The sequence below is a fragment of the Peromyscus eremicus genome, chromosome 10 (assembly GCF_949786415.1).
Source record: "Peromyscus eremicus chromosome 10, PerEre_H2_v1, whole genome shotgun sequence".
Lineage (NCBI taxonomy): Eukaryota > Metazoa > Chordata > Mammalia > Rodentia > Cricetidae > Peromyscus > Peromyscus eremicus.
In genome coordinates this window covers 86,618,304-86,638,249 of record NC_081426.1, presented here as the reverse complement: position 1 = coordinate 86,638,249, position 19,946 = coordinate 86,618,304, and the positions used below count along the sequence as shown (strand labels likewise).

The 19,946-nt window shown below is 42.7% G+C and overlaps 1 protein-coding gene across 3 annotated transcripts in view; it reads right to left on the bottom strand.

Annotated features, from left to right (window-relative positions):
• Positions 1 to 10,722, bottom strand: part of Cfap299 (cilia and flagella associated protein 299) — a 497,260-nt gene extending 486,538 nt beyond the window's left edge. For all 3 annotated transcript variants that reach the window (XM_059274708.1, XM_059274710.1, XM_059274709.1), the window contains exon 1: positions 10,571 to 10,722. In XM_059274708.1, coding sequence (XP_059130691.1) covers positions 10,571 to 10,681 — 111 coding nt within the window. In that variant the 5' untranslated portion in view covers positions 10,682 to 10,722. The remainder of the gene's footprint in view (positions 1 to 10,570) is intronic.
• Positions 10,723 to 19,946: the final 9,224 nt, after the last annotated feature.

The window sequence follows — 19,946 nt, the reverse complement described above, 5'->3', positions numbered from 1 at the left end:
CTCTCATTCCTTTTTAATTGTTTTCTCCATTACTTTTGTTTATTTATTTATACTTTTTATTATTGAGACTATAATTTAATTACAACACTTCTCCCTTCTCTTTGTTCCCTCCGAACCCTCCTGTATGCTCCTCCCTACAATGTTTCATGGTCACTTTCTTCATTAATTGGTATTGCATTTTTATATATATATATTTGTATGTACATATACATTCCTAAAACAACCTGCTGAGTCCACATAATGTTACTTGTATGTAGGCTTTCAGGGCTGGCCTTTTGTCACTGGACAACCAATGGGTGTGCTCTTCCCTGGGGAGGACCACCTCTCCTGCTCCCAGCTTTACTCGGGTTGTCTCTAGTTCTGTGTGTACAGTTGAGGCCTTGTGGTTTTTCCTCTGCCCAGTTTGGCATGGCCATTGGTGTCATCCTTGCTGAGCTCACACTTGGGTGGTCAAGTTTTAAAGGTGTAGCTTCCAATATTACTAGGAGACACAATCTCACAGTGGTCTCTGTCTGTTGTAAAAGGCAGTTTCCTTGATGAGTGAAGACGACACTTATCTGTGGGAATAAGGACAAATGCTTATGGATTGTTGGTGAGGATTGTGCTGGTTTAGTTCATTGGTGGTTGTAGACTCCCCTCCAGTAACCGTGACTTTACTATCCCTGAGGATTTAGCTAGGTTTCCTATACCAGGCATGGTCTCCCTCTTATTGAGTGGGTCTTAGGTCCAATTAGAGAGCTGCTGGTTACCACCAAGGTATGTGTGCCCCTGCTGCACATGTAGGGTTATCCTGCCATGCTGGTCCTTGGTGTGGGTCACAGGTGTCACAGTGGGTAGAGCTGCTGGTTGCCTCCCTCCTCTGGAAGCGTATGTGGTGCCTTCTACACCACAGAGTCTAATCCTCACGCTCCCTTACTTTCACCTAAGCCCATCTTTCAAGTTTTGTCTTTTCTGTCCCTGTTCAGCTGAATCATTTGTTCCATTCCAACAGCATCTTCATGGTGTGGAACTGTCTAAAAGGTAGATACAGAAGGTAGTTTCAAGAGGTCTCAGGCTCTCGATGAAGACCCAGGGTCCCTGGTCCTTCCTGGCAGCCCCTTTCAGCCTTTCCAGCCAATCTTCAGTGCTATGTGACCCCACCAACCTGCCGAACCTCTCTAACAGGGAGCCAAATCTGCCATACCAGGGACATTCAGGAGGGGGACCTTCATCCTCTTTTCTGGCCTCCATTCTGATCTCTCTAAACTTACTGTAGGGGAAGGGGGCTAAGGAAGAACACCCTGCCCCTAACTTGACCCCAGAACCGGGGATTGAAATCCCACCAATCGCTGAGCTTGCCCCGGAGTCAAGCTGCAGAATCCCACCAATCCCTGAGCACAAAATCCCACCAACCCCCAAGCTTTCCCCAGAATTAGATCACAAAAATTCACCAATCCCAAGCCACCCTAAAAAGCTCAGTCCCCCAAGAAATCCTATAGAAGCTCTATATTCCATTCATTTTGGTGCTACTTCTCACCCTAGAGGCAGCCACCCTCCTGGACTCTTCCTTCCCAATAAATCTCTTGAGTGAGGTTTGTTGTGCCATGTGACACTTTCCCTGGAGCTGATACCTACTGTAACAACTTTCTCCAGAGCAGAGTGGAGTGGAGCAGAACTGTAACACTCTCACTGCGGAAGCCTTCCCCCAGTGGAGCAGAGTTGTTACACTTGCATTGGGGAATCTTTCCCTGGAGAAGGGCTGTAAGCTGCTACACTTACAGTGACTTTGTGGTATTCCTTAGCTCCCAACTGCCAGAGTACCTTCCCATCTGAGCTGCAATGCTTATATTTGACGTCCTGACACACACACACACACACCTGGCGCACACCCCTCTGTAGCTTGAGTTTTCCTGCCTGGCCCACAGTCAGGGCAAATCTTTCTCACCTGCCAGTCCCACAGCCACTCAAACCCGACCAAGTAAACACAGAGACTTATATTGGTTACAAACTGTATGGCCATGGCAGGCTTCTTGCTAACTGTTCTTATAGCTTAAATTAATCCATTTCCATTAATCTATACCTTGCCACATGGCTTGTGGCTTACCAGCATCTTCACATGCTGTTTGTCATCATGGCGGCTGGCAGTGTCTCTCTGACTCAACCTTCCACTTCCCAGCTTTATTCTCCTCCTTGTCCCACCTACACTTCCTGCCTAGCCAATGGCCAATCAGTGTTTTATTTATTGACTAATTAGCAACACATTTGCCATACAGAACATCCCACAGCACTTCCCCCTTTTTTTTTAAAAAAAGGAGGGTTTTAACCTTAACAAAGTAAAATTTCATATGATTTGGGAATTTGGGCGTAGCTTCTCTTACTACTTCCTGCTGGAAGGGGGCGCTGTATCTTATGGGGACACAAAGAAAATTTTAGGATCATGGAGTAGTCCATGAGGCTGTATCATCTGAGCCAGTTGCCTTCAAACCATTCTGGATATTGGATCATCTGGGCCATGGTGTCATCAGAGACCTTTCAGGGGGTCTTGGCTGGTCAAACCTGATGTATCTTAATCTTGAACAAATCCATAGCCTTTGGCTTTCTGTGGAAACAAAAGCAGAGACTCTTTTCCAAAGCAACATATCCTTATATCCAAATTTTGAAGTCAAGGTATCTTTAAAATATACATTTTGGCATAACTCAACAGCTTTTACAATCAAATGTTTTTCTGCAGTTAAAAATCCCAAAGACAACACAATCCAGATTCTCTGTGTAATATTCATCTTCACGTGGCTTATTTTTTATATTAATTTTACTGTCTCTTTAAAGACTTTATTTTTTAAAACTATGTATTTGTTTCTGTAACTGTATATATCACCTTTTTATCTCTTTCAAGCCTACGTATATTTTACACACATTTTAAACTATTACATCTGAATCTGTCTTATTGTTTATCTATTGCTTTAAACTGCAGCAGCTGTGGCTGCTGGCTCTGCCCACCTCAGCTTCCCAATATGGCAGTAGTACGTTTTCCGCCAACTCTGGGAGCTATCCTGGGTCTATGCTTTTATCTAAGCAGCGTACAGCCCAGAAACCTCTTTTTTTTTTTTTGTACTAGTAAAGTCTAAATCCACCACACCGCTTAATGTGCCACTTGCAGAGGCCTCATTCCTGCCAAACTGCAGGTCGAGCGACACCAGAAACCCACAAGTAGCTCAAACCGGCAGCTGCCGCTCATTTGAGAGAGACAATTAGGAACTGTTTTTAGCTCCGTTTTAGAATCTTTTTTCTCAGTTTTTAGGTGGAAACTCTTGCCACCACGTTGGACGCCATTTGTAGCTTGAGTTTTCCTGCCTGGCCCACAGTCAGGGCAAATCTCTCTCACCTGCCAGTCCCACAGCCACTCAAACCTTTTGAAATTGTTTTTCCTACCCACATATCATCATGATCATAAGCCTCAACATTAACTGTATCTCTACCCCTCCCTGGCTGTGACTCTCAGCTCCTTCCTGCAGTGTCCTCTGTCTGTGCCCAGGGCTCAGAGATTTCCTGTCTCTAAGATTTCTTTGTTCCCAGCTTACTGGATTCAGTTTTACAGGAATTCGGGTGTCTTTTAGGTATGAGTGGTATTAGATTGTTGTTTTATGCTGTCCCACTTCAATTGAAAGCTGGTTCTGGAGTTGGGGTAGGGCTCTGCCTCCTCTAGACCCAAGCATGTTTGTTTAAAAGATTTTATCTAAAATCTCTGTCCCATATCAGGTGAGCTGCCTGCCATATGGCAGAGAAAGGAGAGCAAAAAGTAAAAAATAAAGGCATGGACTATTCCCAATGTGGACTATTGCCACTCATCTCCTGTGCTTTTGGCTTTGTTCTAACTCTCTAAAACTAAGGTATAAATATTACCTCAAGATCTGTAAGCATATTTGGCAAGGTTACAAATCTGAAAAATCTGTAAGACTGTAAATCTATCTCCTCAATAGTTAAAATCTATACTTAGGTAATCTTAAAGGAACCATGTGGTATGACGAATTTTGAGATAAACCAACCAAGGAGGAAACAACTCCTCTAAGCTATGAAGCCCAAACCAGATGATTCTTTCACTATTTTTGATCACACTAGCAAGCCTCCCCCTTATCAGCCTCAACCCACAGTCTCTTCTCTTCCTCTCCTGCCTCTCTGGTTTTTCTTTCTCCCTCCTCAGGGACAGGTTGCCTACTCAGTCAGGGCTGAGTATGTGGCCTTAAAGCAGAATACTCAACTATCACATATAAGGCCTTGTTCTATGAGAATCAATTGGGTATCCAGTATATTATCCAATCCTATAACCTCACCTTCCATGATGTTTATGTGATTCTCACCAACAATCTTCTCCCAGAGGAACATAGGAGTCTGGGACCAGGCGAGGGCCCATGCAGATAAAATCCACCAAACTGATGACACCTACCCCAGTTAGGGCTAAGACAGTCACCGATGAAGACTCTACATGGGATTACAATACCCCAGGGGACATCCTAGCTAGGAATAGATTTTTAACTTGCCTCCTGGCCAGTCTCTGCAAGGACATCCTTATGGTGGTAAATTATGAAAAAAAGTCTAAGGGGTCATCCAGGAAAAGCATGAAATCCCATCTCCCCATCTCAATTCCTAGACAGCCTTCCAAAAGCCCTATCTGGATCCTGATACCCCAGATGGGAGGCAACTCCTTATGACCTACTTCTTCTCACAAAGTTTCTCTGCTTTTAGGGCCAAACTTAAATGTCTAGGGAGGGCCTCTGACTCCATAGGCAGAAGTCTTAACTGTTGCCTTCAAGGTGTAGCGTGGAAGAGAGAGGAAAAAGCCCCAAAACAAAAATACCTGATGATGGCTAAGGCCTTTCAGCCGGCCAAAGCAAAAGCCCAGGCTCCCTGGTCTCCTAAAGCCCGAGAACCTCTGTGTCCTTGTTTTAAATGCGGTCAGGAGGATCGCTGGGCCCAGGCCTGTCCAAACCCTCGTAAACCACCCAGACCATGTCCAAGTGCCATCAAGAAGGCACTGGAGTGTTGGTTGTCCCCATGTCCCTCACAGCATGAGGACATCAAGCCCAGATTGCCCTTCAACCAATATTCATGGTCTGTCCATGAACAACTTATCAGGGGCCCCTGCTCCCTTGGTTTGACCACTGCTATCTCTGACAGGGAGCCTCAGGTAGTCATCACAGTATCGGGGCGATCCATCTCCTGCCTTCTGGACACCAGGCCCACTTCTTCAATTCTGACGGAGTTCTGGGGGTCCACCTCTCCTTCTCATTCCTCTGTCATTGGAGTAGGGAGACAGCCTTACCAGGCTCACCAAACCCCAGCACTTAGCTGGGACACAAAGTCCCACCCCTGAGAAGCTATTTTCAGTTGATATCTGCTCAGAAAACTCATTTTCTCTAAAAAAGTACCACTGGGTATATCAACTACAATCCAGGGCAAGCCTCAAACCCAGGATTATTCAGCCAGTACAAAATGGAATGCATGCTTTTTGTATGCTATTTATTCAGTTTTGTTCGGGCAATTTTTCGTTTGTTTGTTTGTTTGTTTAGTTTGTTTTGATTTTCATTTTGGGTTTTGTTCTGTTTCTTGTTTTCTTTCTTAGAGAGAAAATAAGCATGAAATTGAAATGGGGAGGCTCTGAGAGGAGTTGGAGGAGGGGGAAGAATATGATCAATGTATATTGATATATTAAAAATTGAAAATTTTAAAAGGAGGTCCCAGATTCCATACTGTTCCAACTCCTTCACTCCTCACCAGAGACGCTTTGTACTCAAGTACCTACTAAGAGAATGCCCAAACCCCTTCTGGTTTTGTGTGCTTTTTTCTAACTTAACTATTGCTTGTAAATAGTACTTACAAGTACTTAACTAGTACTTCAGATGAATATCCGTTTCCATCTGACAGTTTTCTCAGCCTGTGGTCCATTCGATGCTCCACTGTTTTGCTCTACCTTTCATCTGCATGGATGCTGATACTTTCTAGGATGTACTTGTTTGATGGATGCTCCATCTACTCTTAATCATAGCATTGATTGGACTTAGTTTCCTGTACTTCATATAAACATTTTTCAGGGGCTTTAAGCTATATTTTATAGCTGCTTTTAGCTTCTGGACCACCTTATTCTCTTCCTCTCCTACTTCCCTGTTCTCCCTCTCACTGAGGTTTGTGGGTGCTACTTCCATGCCCGCACCACAAGTAATCGGTAATTGTCTACATTTCTCACAAGTTCCACTCTCTTTGGGAATTCTTTCCACGTCTCCTCCTGCCTCTGTATAACACCAGTAGCTTTTGCAGTAAATATAACTAAGAACTGGATGACATATTATGTAAACACATAGAATGTGGATTTTGTAAACTGTTTTGAGACACTAAGAAGGAGACCAGACTCAAGTATTTGAATTTTATCATAATGATAAGATTTCAGACATGTTGAGACTAAGATATTCTTGGATGTTTCTTCTCTGGTCAGAATTTATATCCATGAGGTAATTTGATTATTTCTACATGGAGGAAATACTATGCTTCAAAAAGTAACTCCATTTATGTGAAGAACGACCATGTATGCCAGATATTTCCAGTGAATAAAAGAAACAATATTTTCATATAATAAATAATAGAAAAACTACTTTGACTAGTTGTTATTAGTAGTTGGCCCTATTTTACAGTCATGGTAAACTGTTATTGGATTTTCCCTACAGTTTCCTCTATAATTCTACAGTTGATCCAGAACTGTTTTTTGTTTTTGTTTACTTGGTTGGGGTTTGTTTCTTGTGTGTGTGTGTGTGTGTGTGTGTGTGTGTGTGTGTGTGTGTGTGTGAGTGTGTTGCTCTTCTAGTACTGGGAATTAAACCCAGTGCTTCAAGCATGACAGCATGCATGAGATCCATTATCCAGGGAAATCTTTAAATAATCTTAACATATCTTCATCTCTTACCCAAGGAAAGCAACTCAATTGGAACTTTTATTTTTTCAGTAGTCACAGACAGCCACTGAAAGGAAGGGCTGGCTGTGCGTAGTCAAAGGGACAGATGATCAGAAAAGCATCTTGAAAACCATAGCGTAGCAATCTTGCTGAAGCTTTCCAATGATTTGTACACTCACTCGCTGAAGTGATTAGTTTGATTAGATGATACTAATTTACAGAATCAATATTGTTAATTCGCTTAGCAAAGGTAATTGTATTTGCTGCTACTGCAATAACGTTGTTTTCATGTTTTCTCATTTTCCAGTAAACACAAGAGAAGGACAGATGATGGAGGACTCCCGCTTCCATCTTCGCAAACCACGCTCTTCATCCTCCGGCTCATAAGGTAATTAAGATGGTGCCGTCATTTCTCTCCCTACCTCCCTCGCTCCCTAAACAAGCTTCTTGTAAAATGTATGGTGATTATTATATGCATACATTATTTGCACGCTCAATGTGTATTTGGAATGTTAAATGGTGACACAGGAATTAGGCTTGTAGGGCAGCAAGCTACTGGGCAAACGCAAAAGGGATGACTGGAAATAGCAACAGCACTCACGACGATATGGACAGAGTTCACAGAAACCAGCAAAGAACGAAAACACATCCCGGTGCAAGCAGCAGTCGGAAACCATGATGGACACCATGGCACACACCAGGAGAGGGGAGGAAGAAACTCCTACAACACCAGCTGCTGCCAGAGCCTCAACAGAGGGCAGCAACTCACAGGAGAGAAGATGGCCAAACCTAAGGAGTGCGGCCAACTCGGAACCACAGCCAGCAGGAGGTGGCAGGGAATAAATCCTCTCACTACTGTCTTCCAACCCTCTGATCTCCTGCTGGTGTATCCTGCTGGCTGAAACCAGCACAAACCAGTGGGACATAATAAATACCCACCAAGGTGAACCTTGGGGAACACAGATACAGGATAACATGAAATATTGCTAGGCATCTTCATGGAAACTAGCTTTACAGTAGAACATCTTTCACATAAGGCAGCAGATAGTACACACCTGAAGGACCAAATATTTGGGAATCGTTTTTGGAGTACCCTGGATGACCCTGTGCATAGGGTGGTGGGTGAGTGGCAGCAAGTCTAGAACTATCAGGACAATGTGGATCACAGAAGACTCCAGTGAAAGACACTGATTAAAAAAGAAGTTGCTGGAGTGGAAAGGTAAACGTGTAAATAACTTTTAATTTGACGGACATAATCTGAAGATTTTGAGTCTAGCTAATTTTCACTGTGTGATGTTTTTAATGTGCAAGATCTTTAAGTTTTAATTAAAAAAAAAAAGAATCTTAACTATTACCTAGTCCAGCCCCTTCATTTTTTCCGATGAAGAAATGGGATTTCAAATTGATTTAAAACACAATGTTACAGAACTGAGTTTTAGAATTCACAGCTCTTCTGACTATAATACTCTATCTTTAATTTACCGTTTAAAATTTGCCCTATTCAAATAAGCTCAAGAGACCACTACACAGTACTATAACTATAGTTAATAACAATATATTCTTAAAAGTGCTAAGAAGTAGATTTTAAATGTTTTCACACTAAGGAGTATAACTGTGTGAGGTAGAACATGCTAATTGTCTCTATTTTAGTTATTCTATAGTGTGTATATTTCTTTGTGATAACATTGTACAAGATATTTCAATGTGATAACGTTGTACAAGATAAGTGTAATTGTGTCCATTTTAAAAAAGTTAAATTAAAATTTTATCACATTGGAACCTAAGTCAGTTTCCTATGACAAAAAGAAAGTGGTTGAGCGGAGCAGTGGTAGTGGTGTACGCCTTTAATCCCAGCACTCGGGAGGCAGAGGCAGAAGGATCTCTGTGAGTTTGAGGCCAGCCTGGTCTACAAGGTGAGTTCCAGGACTGTTACACAGAGAAACCCTGCCTTGAAAAACAAAAATTTTAAAAATAAACTAAAGCAAAGAAAAGTGAGCAAGCAAGAAAGGGAGTTACTTTAAACAGTATGGGTAGTTTGCTTGTGGTACTGCTGATGGAGTTCTGAGGATTCTACTTTCCATGTGACTTAAATGGGCCATAACCTTGCAGCCACATTTGATAACATAAGTGTCTACGGCCAACAATCCTTTAAAAGTTGTCATTAGGGACAATGATATTGGCTCAACAAGTAAATGCACGAACCCCACACCTAGTGTCATGAGTTTGATCCCTGAGACTACACGATGGAAGGAGATAACCAGCTGCCACAATACACAGTTGCCTTAGTACCTTTACTCAACTCCCATCTTATTTTTTCATGAGCGTTCAAAAGATCTAAATAGTTACAAATTTAAGAGCACCTGCCATTCCCTCAACAATGTTACCATTCTCTGTTTTGGAGATTTCTAAAATTCTGATGGGTAGAACATTACAACATAGTAATTTCTCACCTCTAATCAACATTAACATTTTTAGTTTCTTACCTGAAAATCTGTGTCTTAAATATATGTACATATATATATGTATATATATACATATATATATTGAAATCTGACCTAATACTATTAGCCTTAAGCTTGGCAATGTTCCACCCAGGCTACAAGGACTACTTTATTTATTAAGATACTTAATACCCACATTTTGGGGTTTGTTGGGTTTGTGTGTGTGTGTGTGTGTGTGTGTGTGTGTGTGTGTGATTCTTTTTAACGTTCAAAGGCTTATATGTAAACACAGGAAAGCAGCATTATTGTTTTCCTTCATTTCAATGTCTTAAATGCAAGGAACAATTAAAATAACTTCTGTGGCTTTAAAAAATTGTCTAACAGGCAAGGAGATGGCTCCGTGGGAAAAGGCACCTGCTGCCCAGCCTCATGACCTGTGTTCAATCCCAGGACCCATAATATGCAAGTTCAGAACCGACCCCAAGTTGTCCTCTGACTTTTTATGCATGTGTGTGTACACACAAATGTAATTGTAAAAGTTATCTGTGTAACAAACTTGATAGCTTGGTTTGTTTTTAGAAATCGTGTTTTGTTAGAAATACCACTTACACTTACTTTCACAGATAATTTCAAAAACAACAAATTCTGTCCAGCTAAGATTATTTTCATACAGTGGCACACAATATATTTTGAAGGCAAAACATTTTTCAAACAAGTAGTCAAGTAGTCCTCGTATAAGTAAAACGCTAATCCAATTTTGGGAATTAAAAAAAAATTGGTCCATATACTAAAATGTTATGTGACTGCCTTGCACAGGAGAGATGGAGTTGGCTAGGTTCAAATTCCAAGAATGATGCTTGTTCTCTTTGCCCTGAAAGGGAGGTGACATCTTACCCCCTCACTCCACCCCCCTCCCCCGGCTTCTGGTCTCAGGCTTACAGAACCCACTCACTGCGGTTTCCCCGCTGCTCTGCCTTCAGGTGCACACAGCAACCGGTTCCCACCGGTTTCGCTCTTCCTTCGTTATCACTGTTTTACAAAGACCCTGAGTTATACAACTGCCTGTCTGTGCTGCACAACAGGGGTTGCAGGGCCCTGGGACGTCCGGAGCCTAAGGAGGAAGCTTCGGAACGCCAGGGGCCCGCCATCCGCACCGCCACCGCCAGGGGGCGACCGAGCCCCGCCGCGGCCGGCCGGGTGGCCCAGCGCTTACCTCCAGGTAGTACAGATCCACCGTGGTGATCTGCGAGTCCAGGAAGTCTTCGTAGGTGTTGAACTGAGTGACGATGTTGTCCACGGCCGTCAGCCCCTCGTCCTGATCCATCGCGCCGCTACACGCCTGCGTCCCTAGCGACCGAAACTGGGGGCGGGGCGTCCCTAGCAACCGAAGCTGGGGGCGGGACCGATTGTGGGGGGCGGGGAACGCGAGGCTAATCCCGCCCCAGTCGGCTCCCTGGCTGGCTTCAGCTTGACTAACCCCTGGGAACCTGTCCAAGGCGAAGTCAGCGCTGAGATGCAAACTCCCACCCAGGGCTTAAAAAACCATAGCATCTCTAGGGTGTTCCGTCAAAATGTGGGTGCCCAGTGTTTGCAGCAAGTACCGTGTAAGAAGAATATCACGAAGATCTAGGGGAAATAGTCTTGCTGTCTACATCAGCAGCAAAATACACACGTGATCTTGTTCAGTCTTATACATTACAACTTAAAGAAAGTTATTGTTAAGTTTGAGTGTAAGAGACAATTTAGAAACTTCCCAAATGAAACAGTCTTAATGACAAGATCTTTAAAGACCTTCTTTGTCCCTAAGGTTCTGCCTTTCATTCCCTTTACTTTTCGATATTTTAAATTCAGTAAGTGAATAATGAAAAAAATCTTGCCTCCTTGAGCCTTCCTTTTCTTTAAAAATGGGGGGAATCCTAATCATGGAACTATGCATGCCATGGGAACACTTGGCATTGTCTTAAATTTCTATTTACTCATTTCTTTAAAATACTATGAGTAGGGGGCTGGAGAGATGGCTCAGAGGTTAAGAGCAATGGCTGTTCTTCTAGAGGACCTAAGTTCAATTCCCAGCAACCACATGATGGCTCACAACCATCCATAATGAGATCTGGTGCCCTCTTCTGGCATGCAGTCATACATGCAGGCAGAACTGTGTACATAATAAATAAATAAACTTTTAAAAAAGAAAATACTATGAGTACAAAATTGATCTTTTGGGGGGGCCCACCCGAAAGTTATTTCTTATTACATTTGACCCGCACAGCTGTTTCTACAGTGGAAGCTCAAATGCTTGATGTTCTGCCAGGGGGACTTACAATCATCCCACCCCTTGTAGAACTCAAATCAGATTGTGCAATAGATCTTCCATTTATTCCGAAGGGTGAGGGTGGACATCTGTGGACCCAAAGTCAAGCCAGGACTGCACAAGACCCCAAATTGTTTAATAAGTACTATCTTTATTAAAATAAATGGCTACCAACAATTTTATTGTATAATTATCTAGGAAGCTTTAGAAATTAAACTCCAAGAATGGAGACAAAATCCAGGTCACTTAAAACGTTCTCGCTGGTAGGAAAAAGAGGTCTCTCTACTGTCTGTCAGGTCCAAATGAAACTCAGGACAATGGCTAACTGCCATGACTGTTAGCATACCAAAGTGCAAGCTAGCCTCCAGATTTTCACAGCATCTCACACACCAAGTACCAGTTACAGAGTCCATGCTGCCATCCTGGCTCAGCTCTTCTCACCCTGCCCTCCACCCTAAATGTCTCCAACTTATGGGCTTCCCTTCCCACAGCTGCTCAGTCTAATATAACCCTGCAGTTTAGGCCATGTGCTCTCTTGACTCTCTCTTGGTGCCCTCCCCCACCTTTCTCTCTGTCTCTTCTCTCTTGCCCCTCTCTCTTGGTCCTCCTCCCTGACTCCCCCCACCTTCACCACTATCATGGCCCAGCTCACTCATGGCCATGTTTAGTGTACTGTTTTCACTCCCTGATATGGACTCTTCCAGATGCCTCTGGCTGTACGTTCCTTCATAGCTACAGTAAAAAACCTTCCCCTCAACTACTTTACACATCTGGTGCTGAAACCCCTGCTAAGTTCTGAGTCCTTCCTGAAAGAGACATTATTCTGGGTGTGTTGAGCACAAGAGAAAGCTTAGAAAAGTTTCTGCCACTTGTGTACACAGAATGTGAAACTTGCTTTAGTGTGATAATTAAGGTGACTTTACCACATGTCAGCCTCTAAATACCATACAATCATTATTTCGTTTCATCACAACAAACTCACTAGAAAAATAGAATTAGTGTTATACTCAATGTGGAGACAGAATGTCAATGACTTGACCAAAGTTTCAGATGCAAAAAACGAACATCACAAAAATAACAACACAAAAATAACAACAGTCCTTTTCTCACACACAGGGGATGCGGAGGTAAAAAGGGGCTGTAAAGAGCTGTATAAAATTAAATACAAACATGTGTTTATTAGAAAGAAAAACTTGTGCTAAGGAGCACAGGTTGAAATGAATCCTAGAGGCCATAGGAGCAGCTTCCAAACTGTGGGGGCAAGAAACACAGGCACTGTGTGGGATGGGGGGACAGTTGGGCAGGAGTGAGGGACACCGGAAAGACTCCTGAAAGGACGAAGCTGCGTAGAGAGAAAGGAGCTGAATCGAAATTGAAAGCTGCATTAAAGAATTTGCCAAGGAGAGCAGCCATGTCCTTGAACAAGAGAAGCTGTGGCGACAATGGCTTCGGGTACGGAGCTCACGTGACTGCATGTTGCTCAAGTCCCAGGGGCACTTGGATGTGTTTACATGGATTGCCCCTGTTTTTGACATCCCCCCCACACACACACAGCAAGGTTTCATCGTTTCCTGGAAAAAAGTAAAACACTTAAGGAGTGTTTGAGTCTGTGACACGGTGGCACTCTGATAGCAGGGACCATTTTTGCCTTCACTGTTCTAGTGTGATCCACTGCAGTTGTATATTTTAGAGATACTTCATTAAACTGACCATGCGCTTGATAGCTCTTCGGTGAGATGATCCCTAAAGCATGTAAATTTAAACAGTCATCAAGATGTTTCCAATCAATGAGTTCAATACTGTCCGTTCTAAACACTGTTTTTCAACGAAGCAGTGTCTCCATGAACAGTAAAAGAAATTTATAAATTTATCGTGTTCTACACAGAAAGGCTTAAATTACTGTGGGCCTACCAACATAGTCTTCTAACTTTTCAGTTTGAGTTCAGAACCACTTTAGACCTGTGCCTGAGAAACCCCATGAAAGAGGGGCCACCATGAAATGAACAAGATTAAGCAAGTCTCTCTCCTATGGTGAGGACTTTGTTATGACGAAAATATACTTTATTTTGGAAATCAGAAATTCCTTCGAGTCTGGGACTTTTAAATATTGAATCATGGAATTTAGCACCAATCCCAGGAATTCTATTCTCTGCTAAAAAGACAAGCAAGGATTATGTATATTCACAACAAACCCCAAGACGTGAGAGAGAAGAAACATATGGAAGTGTAAGAAAATCCATGCCCTATTTAGCTTAGTTACTGAGTAAAGAAAGGCATTTTATGAAGTCAAGGTCATAGGAAAAACCAAGCATAAACATTTCTTTGAAACAAACAGGCTTTTTTCTATACTCACTATAGAGAGATAAAGCTACTTCAAATTAAATTCTATCTTTTTCTACCTCCAGATACTTAGTAATATTCTATGCTAGCTGGGAAAGTAAATAGAAAATATAGTTTGGTATGTTGACATGATAGGAAGGGGTGCTGTGCTAATTATGTTAATAAATGCTAAACACTCTGAGTAAGAACTTGAGGTCCCATTATGATGGACTTAATACATTACCATATTGTAGGAAAGAAAAACATATGCTCACTCTAATAAGATAAGCGATTTGTGTCTGATGTTGCCCAACTGCTTATTAAGTGCCTGTGATTGCAGGTGAGGGCTGTTGCTTAATCATGAGCAAGGAGAGCTTTTTTGCACTTTGTAATAATGATGACACTGAATGTGTTTAAGCTATTTCTTTTGATGAGGTCACTGGACTTCCACACTCTGCACACTGAAGTGCATGTTCCACTGCTTCTCGGTCAGAGACATAGTTCTTCTTCTCATAGTTCCTTCCATTCTTCTTCAATAACTGACAATGTGAAAGAGTCCAGAAGGAAAACAATATAAAATGGATTTGTTTCCAGGTTTGAGATTGACCAATATCAGCAGCTGATGAAGAATAAAAATCCACCGTCCGATGGGCTATGTGATGAGTCTCCCACTCTTAGGATCCCTTAGTTGCCTATGGTTCTTTGTCTAGGGATGGAGTTCAATAGCATTTCTCTCTTCCATGTTAGTGTTGTCTATTGGTAATGTCTTTGTCCAGGGCTTGTTTGGGCAGCCGTGTTTTTTGAGGTAAAATGAGTGAAGCCTCCCTGTCATGTCTAGCAGTCACAATCTCGCAGAAGATTTCCTGGTCCTCTTACTCTTAGACTCTTTCTATCCCCTCTCCCAAATGTTCCTTGAGCCTCAAGTGCAGGGGTTGCATTGTAGATGCATTCATTGAGACCGGGCACCCCGTAATCAGTGTTCTCTGCATTTTGACCAGTTCCGGATTTCTCTTGCAATGAGAACTTTCTATGGGGAGGTTAGGAGTGCCACTCATCAGTGGGTATGCTGCTAAGTATTTAGAATGCAGTGAGCAATTGTACTGGTTTAGTGAGTGGCACTAGCGGCTTCTCCTCTAAGGTCCATGACGTCACTAGCCCTGGTTAGTTGTCTAGGCTTCCAGTGCCAAGCATGATTTCCCTCCTTGTGAGCAGGACCTACATCCAATTAGATCACTATTGGTTACCACCAAAAACCAATTACACCTTTAAGGATGTCTTGCATGTGGATCTTTGTTGTGGTTCATAGGTATCACATCTGGTAAAACCACTGGTTGCTGCCCTCCCTTGGCAGCTTACATAGCACCATCCAGGACTATAAAAGTTAGATTTGGGGCTGGAGAGATGGCTCAGTAGTTAAGAGCACTGAATTCTCTTCCAGAGGACCCAGGTTTGATTCTCAGCGTCCACATGGAAGTTCACAACATGCCTTCTTCTGGCCTCTGTGGTCACCAGACATGCAAGTGGTGCACAAATATACATGCCGGCAAAACACTCATACATGTAAAAAGATTAAAATAAAAATAAAGAAAGCTGGCCCTCAGGGAGGAGGCTTTTTGTCAGATCCGGCTCAGATCCTCTGAGTCCTGTGCCCCAAATGAACGGTGTCTTCAGCAGTGGAGACTTCCACATCAATTGTCTTGCTTACTACTCTGTATGTTTATGGGCCTCTGATTTAAATAACTAGCTGTGCCACTCACCTGAGCTCCAGACCTCATATCCATCTATCTAGAAGACAGCACTTGAATGTATAACATGTATAAAGGTGAGTTTTCTCTCCCATAGTGTAGTGTTCTCTCTCCCTCAATATAATATCACCATTTCTTTGTGATGGAGGTATATATGATCAAAACACATTGTTTGAAACTCTCAAAGAGTGAATTAAAGTGTTTTCAAGTAAAAGAAAGGGAGCCTGTAAGTTAGCCTTGACCATCTCTCCTTCCCTATACATATAAACCCATACAATGTTCTAGAAGATGCATTCAAACCTCATAGGCTGCGATGTCTCTTCAAGTTCGTTGACAGTGTTTCCTGAGCCACTCTGACTCCCTTTGTCAGGGTTCTCTTTATGCCCTTCTCTCATCCACTCTTCATAATGGAGTCAGAACGATTGTTTTGAAACACCAATTTGGGTCTGGAAAGGTGACTCAGTGATGAAAGACATTTGCTGCTCTTGAAGAAGACTAGGATTCAGTTTCCAGTACCCACATAGTGACTCAAAACCATCTGTAACTCCAGTTCCAGGAGGTCCAACCCCCTCTTCTGACCCATTGAGTACCAGGCAGGCACATGGTACACATACATACATGCAGGCGAGCACTCTCACCCGTAAAATAAATCTATAAAAAAAAAAAAAATTTCGATCTCATGATTCTCTTCTTAAAATCTTTCATTGTTTTCCTGCTCCAGTCTGTGATGATTTTATTAGCACAACTTGCAAAATCTCCTGCATTTGACCCTCCTATGGCACTTGCTGTGCCTCTTGTTTTAAATGCCAACCACACCAGATAGCTTTCATTTTTCAAAGGAACCACTGTAGTTTTTGGCAGTGAATCTCAAGCATACTGTCCCCTCTGCCTAGAACATTCCTTCACAATATGCTCTTTTTCCATTATACCTCCAGGTATGTGTGGGAAGATGAGACATAGGAGTTAGTCTGTATAAACACATGCCGTTTGTCAGGAAGAGTTTGCTTGTGAATAAAGTACATGCTACATTTCATGGTCAGAACCTACACACAGGAAGGCAAAGGCTCTGCTGAGCCTCCTCACTGTATTCATGGCAGCTGACACATTCATTCATTGCCCAGAACACAGTCGCTCCTCAAAAGTGTTCGCTGAAAGGAACTATTTCCTTCTCAGTTCTGTTTACTCGTTTTAGAAACTGCTTAAAAACAAAAACAAAAAAAAAAAAACAAAAAAAAAAGCCGGGCAGTGGTGGCGCACGCCTTTAATCCCAGCACTCGGGAGGCAGAGCCAGGCGGATCTCCGTGAGTTCGAGGCCAGCCTGGGCTACCAAGTGAGTTCCAGGAGAGGCGCAAAGCTACACAGAGAAACCCTGTCTCGAAAAACCAAAAAAAAAAAAAAAAAAAGAAACTGCTGTGTGGGTGTCATTACCCTTCGTGTAAAGAGTACAGTTTCAAGTTGAGCGTTAGCACCCGAGCTCTAGAAAAGTGCTCAGCTGTACCAGTGTAACAACACAAGCCAGAGTGATTTCTGAAGTGGCTGGAGAATTGAGAAAGGTGAGATTTGATTACTGGAGGGAACCGAGGAAAACTTAAAGATGGAGGAACTGGGACACTGAGCAAATGGGCATCTGAGGGAATCATGTACTAGAGTTTCAAGAACAGACAACAAATGACGTTTAGGGAAAAGTGAGTGTGTCAGTTTGATGATCCTGAGGGATGTGTACAAAAGACAAGAAAAGTAGGACCGCTGATCAGAAAGCAGACCACACCAAGCCCTGTCCATGTAAGAGCTCACTGTACTCTCCAAGCACAAGCAAGCCAAAGGAGGTGCTTGGAAAGAACTGGTCTTCACAGCCGAGCTTGGAGTTTTCTGACAGTAGTGAGTGGCTGGAGGGGAGGCAGAATGACATCTTACATTGGGAGACAGGAGGGAGGGGGATTCTGACTTTGAGAGTAGCTGCAGGGATATGGATTCAACGACTCTTGGGAGAAGGAGTTGTGCAGACACAAGACTGATTTCAAGTTCAGTATGTATTTTACCCTCAAGCAAGAATCAGTTTCTCATTCAGATCAAACTTCTGCTGCTCAAAATAAGTTATACAGTGATGTGGTTGATTTTTTTTTAATGAATACTCACAAGTACTTAACTCACTAATGAGGGACTGGTTGATGGTAAGAAAGAAACTCAGAAGAAAATGCAGCAGAGAATAAAAAGTGACATCTTTAAAACCCCAGAGACAAGGTGGAAACAGGCTGCCTCTCTGAGGAGTATATTTAGCACTTCTAAAACACACAGCGGCCTCTATAGAATTCCTGAGAGGAGAGGTTTGCTCTATTTTAAATCAGCATCTTCATTTTAGCCTTTGAATACATTGTCAGAGCTCATCAGGTCCTTAAGCACTTCTGCAGCCACGGCAATAATACAACCTCAGTCACAGCTAAGCTAAAGCAGAAAGGGAAAACAGAAATGTTAGGATCACTGGACGGCTTAAACACAGCATTAGAAGGGTGCCAATTCTATCAATGGCTAATTCGCCCTTCAGATTCAGCTCTGCAACTCTAGGACAGCTCACATTGTGTCTACATGATAATTATCCATCTATCCGACCACCTCTAGCCTACTCAAACTAGGTTATTTCAGCATTCACTTTAGGTAACCCGAGAGTTGTACCCTGCATGGTGCTGGACTCTCACTATGCAAGAAAAATAATGCCCGATCCTTCCCTTCAAGGCTATTCTAATTTAGGAATGGAAGAAGCAAGGATTACGCCAGTAGCTGATCAAAAGAAGGAAAAGAACAAGATCATCTAAGCGGGTTTAGTGAGGGAAATTGCAAATGACCAAGATGAAAACCTACAAGAGCTGTGATGATATAGAAAATGATATATAATATAGTATAGAAAAAATGATCCTATATGTAGAGGATGGGCTTAACACAAAGAGTTCAGGGATGGTATGTTTACGGAAGTCAATAGTGGGTGCTGGAGGGATGGCTCATCCAGAAAGAACATAACCTGGTTTTCCAGAGGACCTGGGATTGATTCCCAGCACTCACATCAATCAGGTGGCTCACAACCACCTGTAACTCCAGTTCCAGGGGATCCGACACCCTCTTCTAGCCTTCACAGACAATTGCACTCACATGCACATATTCCCATACACTCACATATAATCTAAAATTCTTTATAAATAAAATTGAAGAATTTAGTAGGAATTAATTTTTCAGCCTGGAAAAGAGTAAGTTAAGACACCGGGTCGTTTCTAAGGCTGTATCTAGCTTCAGAACTCTGCAATGGTGTTCTAATGTTTTCACGAAGTGTTTGGGTTGGGGCTAAAGGAGACAGACAAGGAGAAAGAGACAAAGTAGAATTGTTTTCCTATTGTGTGCCTTGATTGGGATAAAGCACTGGATTTTTACTGTACCTCAGGAACTCCAATCACAATGTGCTTGGCAGTCCCACAGTTCTGCCTTGGTGTACTTGCTTTCTTCCTTAAAAAAACAAAATGCCTATTTCACGTGCTCATTCCTATTTAAAGTTGCTGCCTTCCTTCCTTTCCTGCCCTGCCCTGCATTACCACCTGTCACCCTTACGCATCCGCCGACTTCATCTTTATGTACACATGTTCCCAAGTGATAATCTCACCCCATGCTTAATTCAGGCACTCTGGCAATCCTCCTGCCAATTGGTCCCCCAGTCTTCTGCACCTGTGATGATGCACTCTATAGTTATGAGGTATGTGCTGCTCCGGCAGGATGCTGCCCATGCCCTTCAATGCTCTTTACACCATCCTATCTCAGCTACTTAAGGGATTCTTCCTGCAGCTACACATTTTCTTCCTGGGTTTGGTCATTTCTCCTACTCCAGGAATCACTCCTAATGATAACCAAACATGTTCCAGGACCTCAGATCTTTAAAGGATGGGAATGACTTTGGCTTCGTATTTTCAGTTACTGTCCTTTTTTTTTTTTTCTTTCCAAAAATAACCCCCGGAAAAAAAAGGAGACCATAAATGTCACCACCACTCTCTACCTCTCCTACGCTTTCTGAAGTGAAACTGTGTTCTGACCAACATTGGTCACTTCAAAGTCCCCACTCACATCTTTGCAGTCTGATCTAGGATGTAGCTCTGCTTTCAGTGTGCTTGACCTTGTGTTGGCATTGAGCACAGCTGACTGGTCTGTCTGTTGTGAAATGCTCTCTCGGCTTGGCTTCCTTA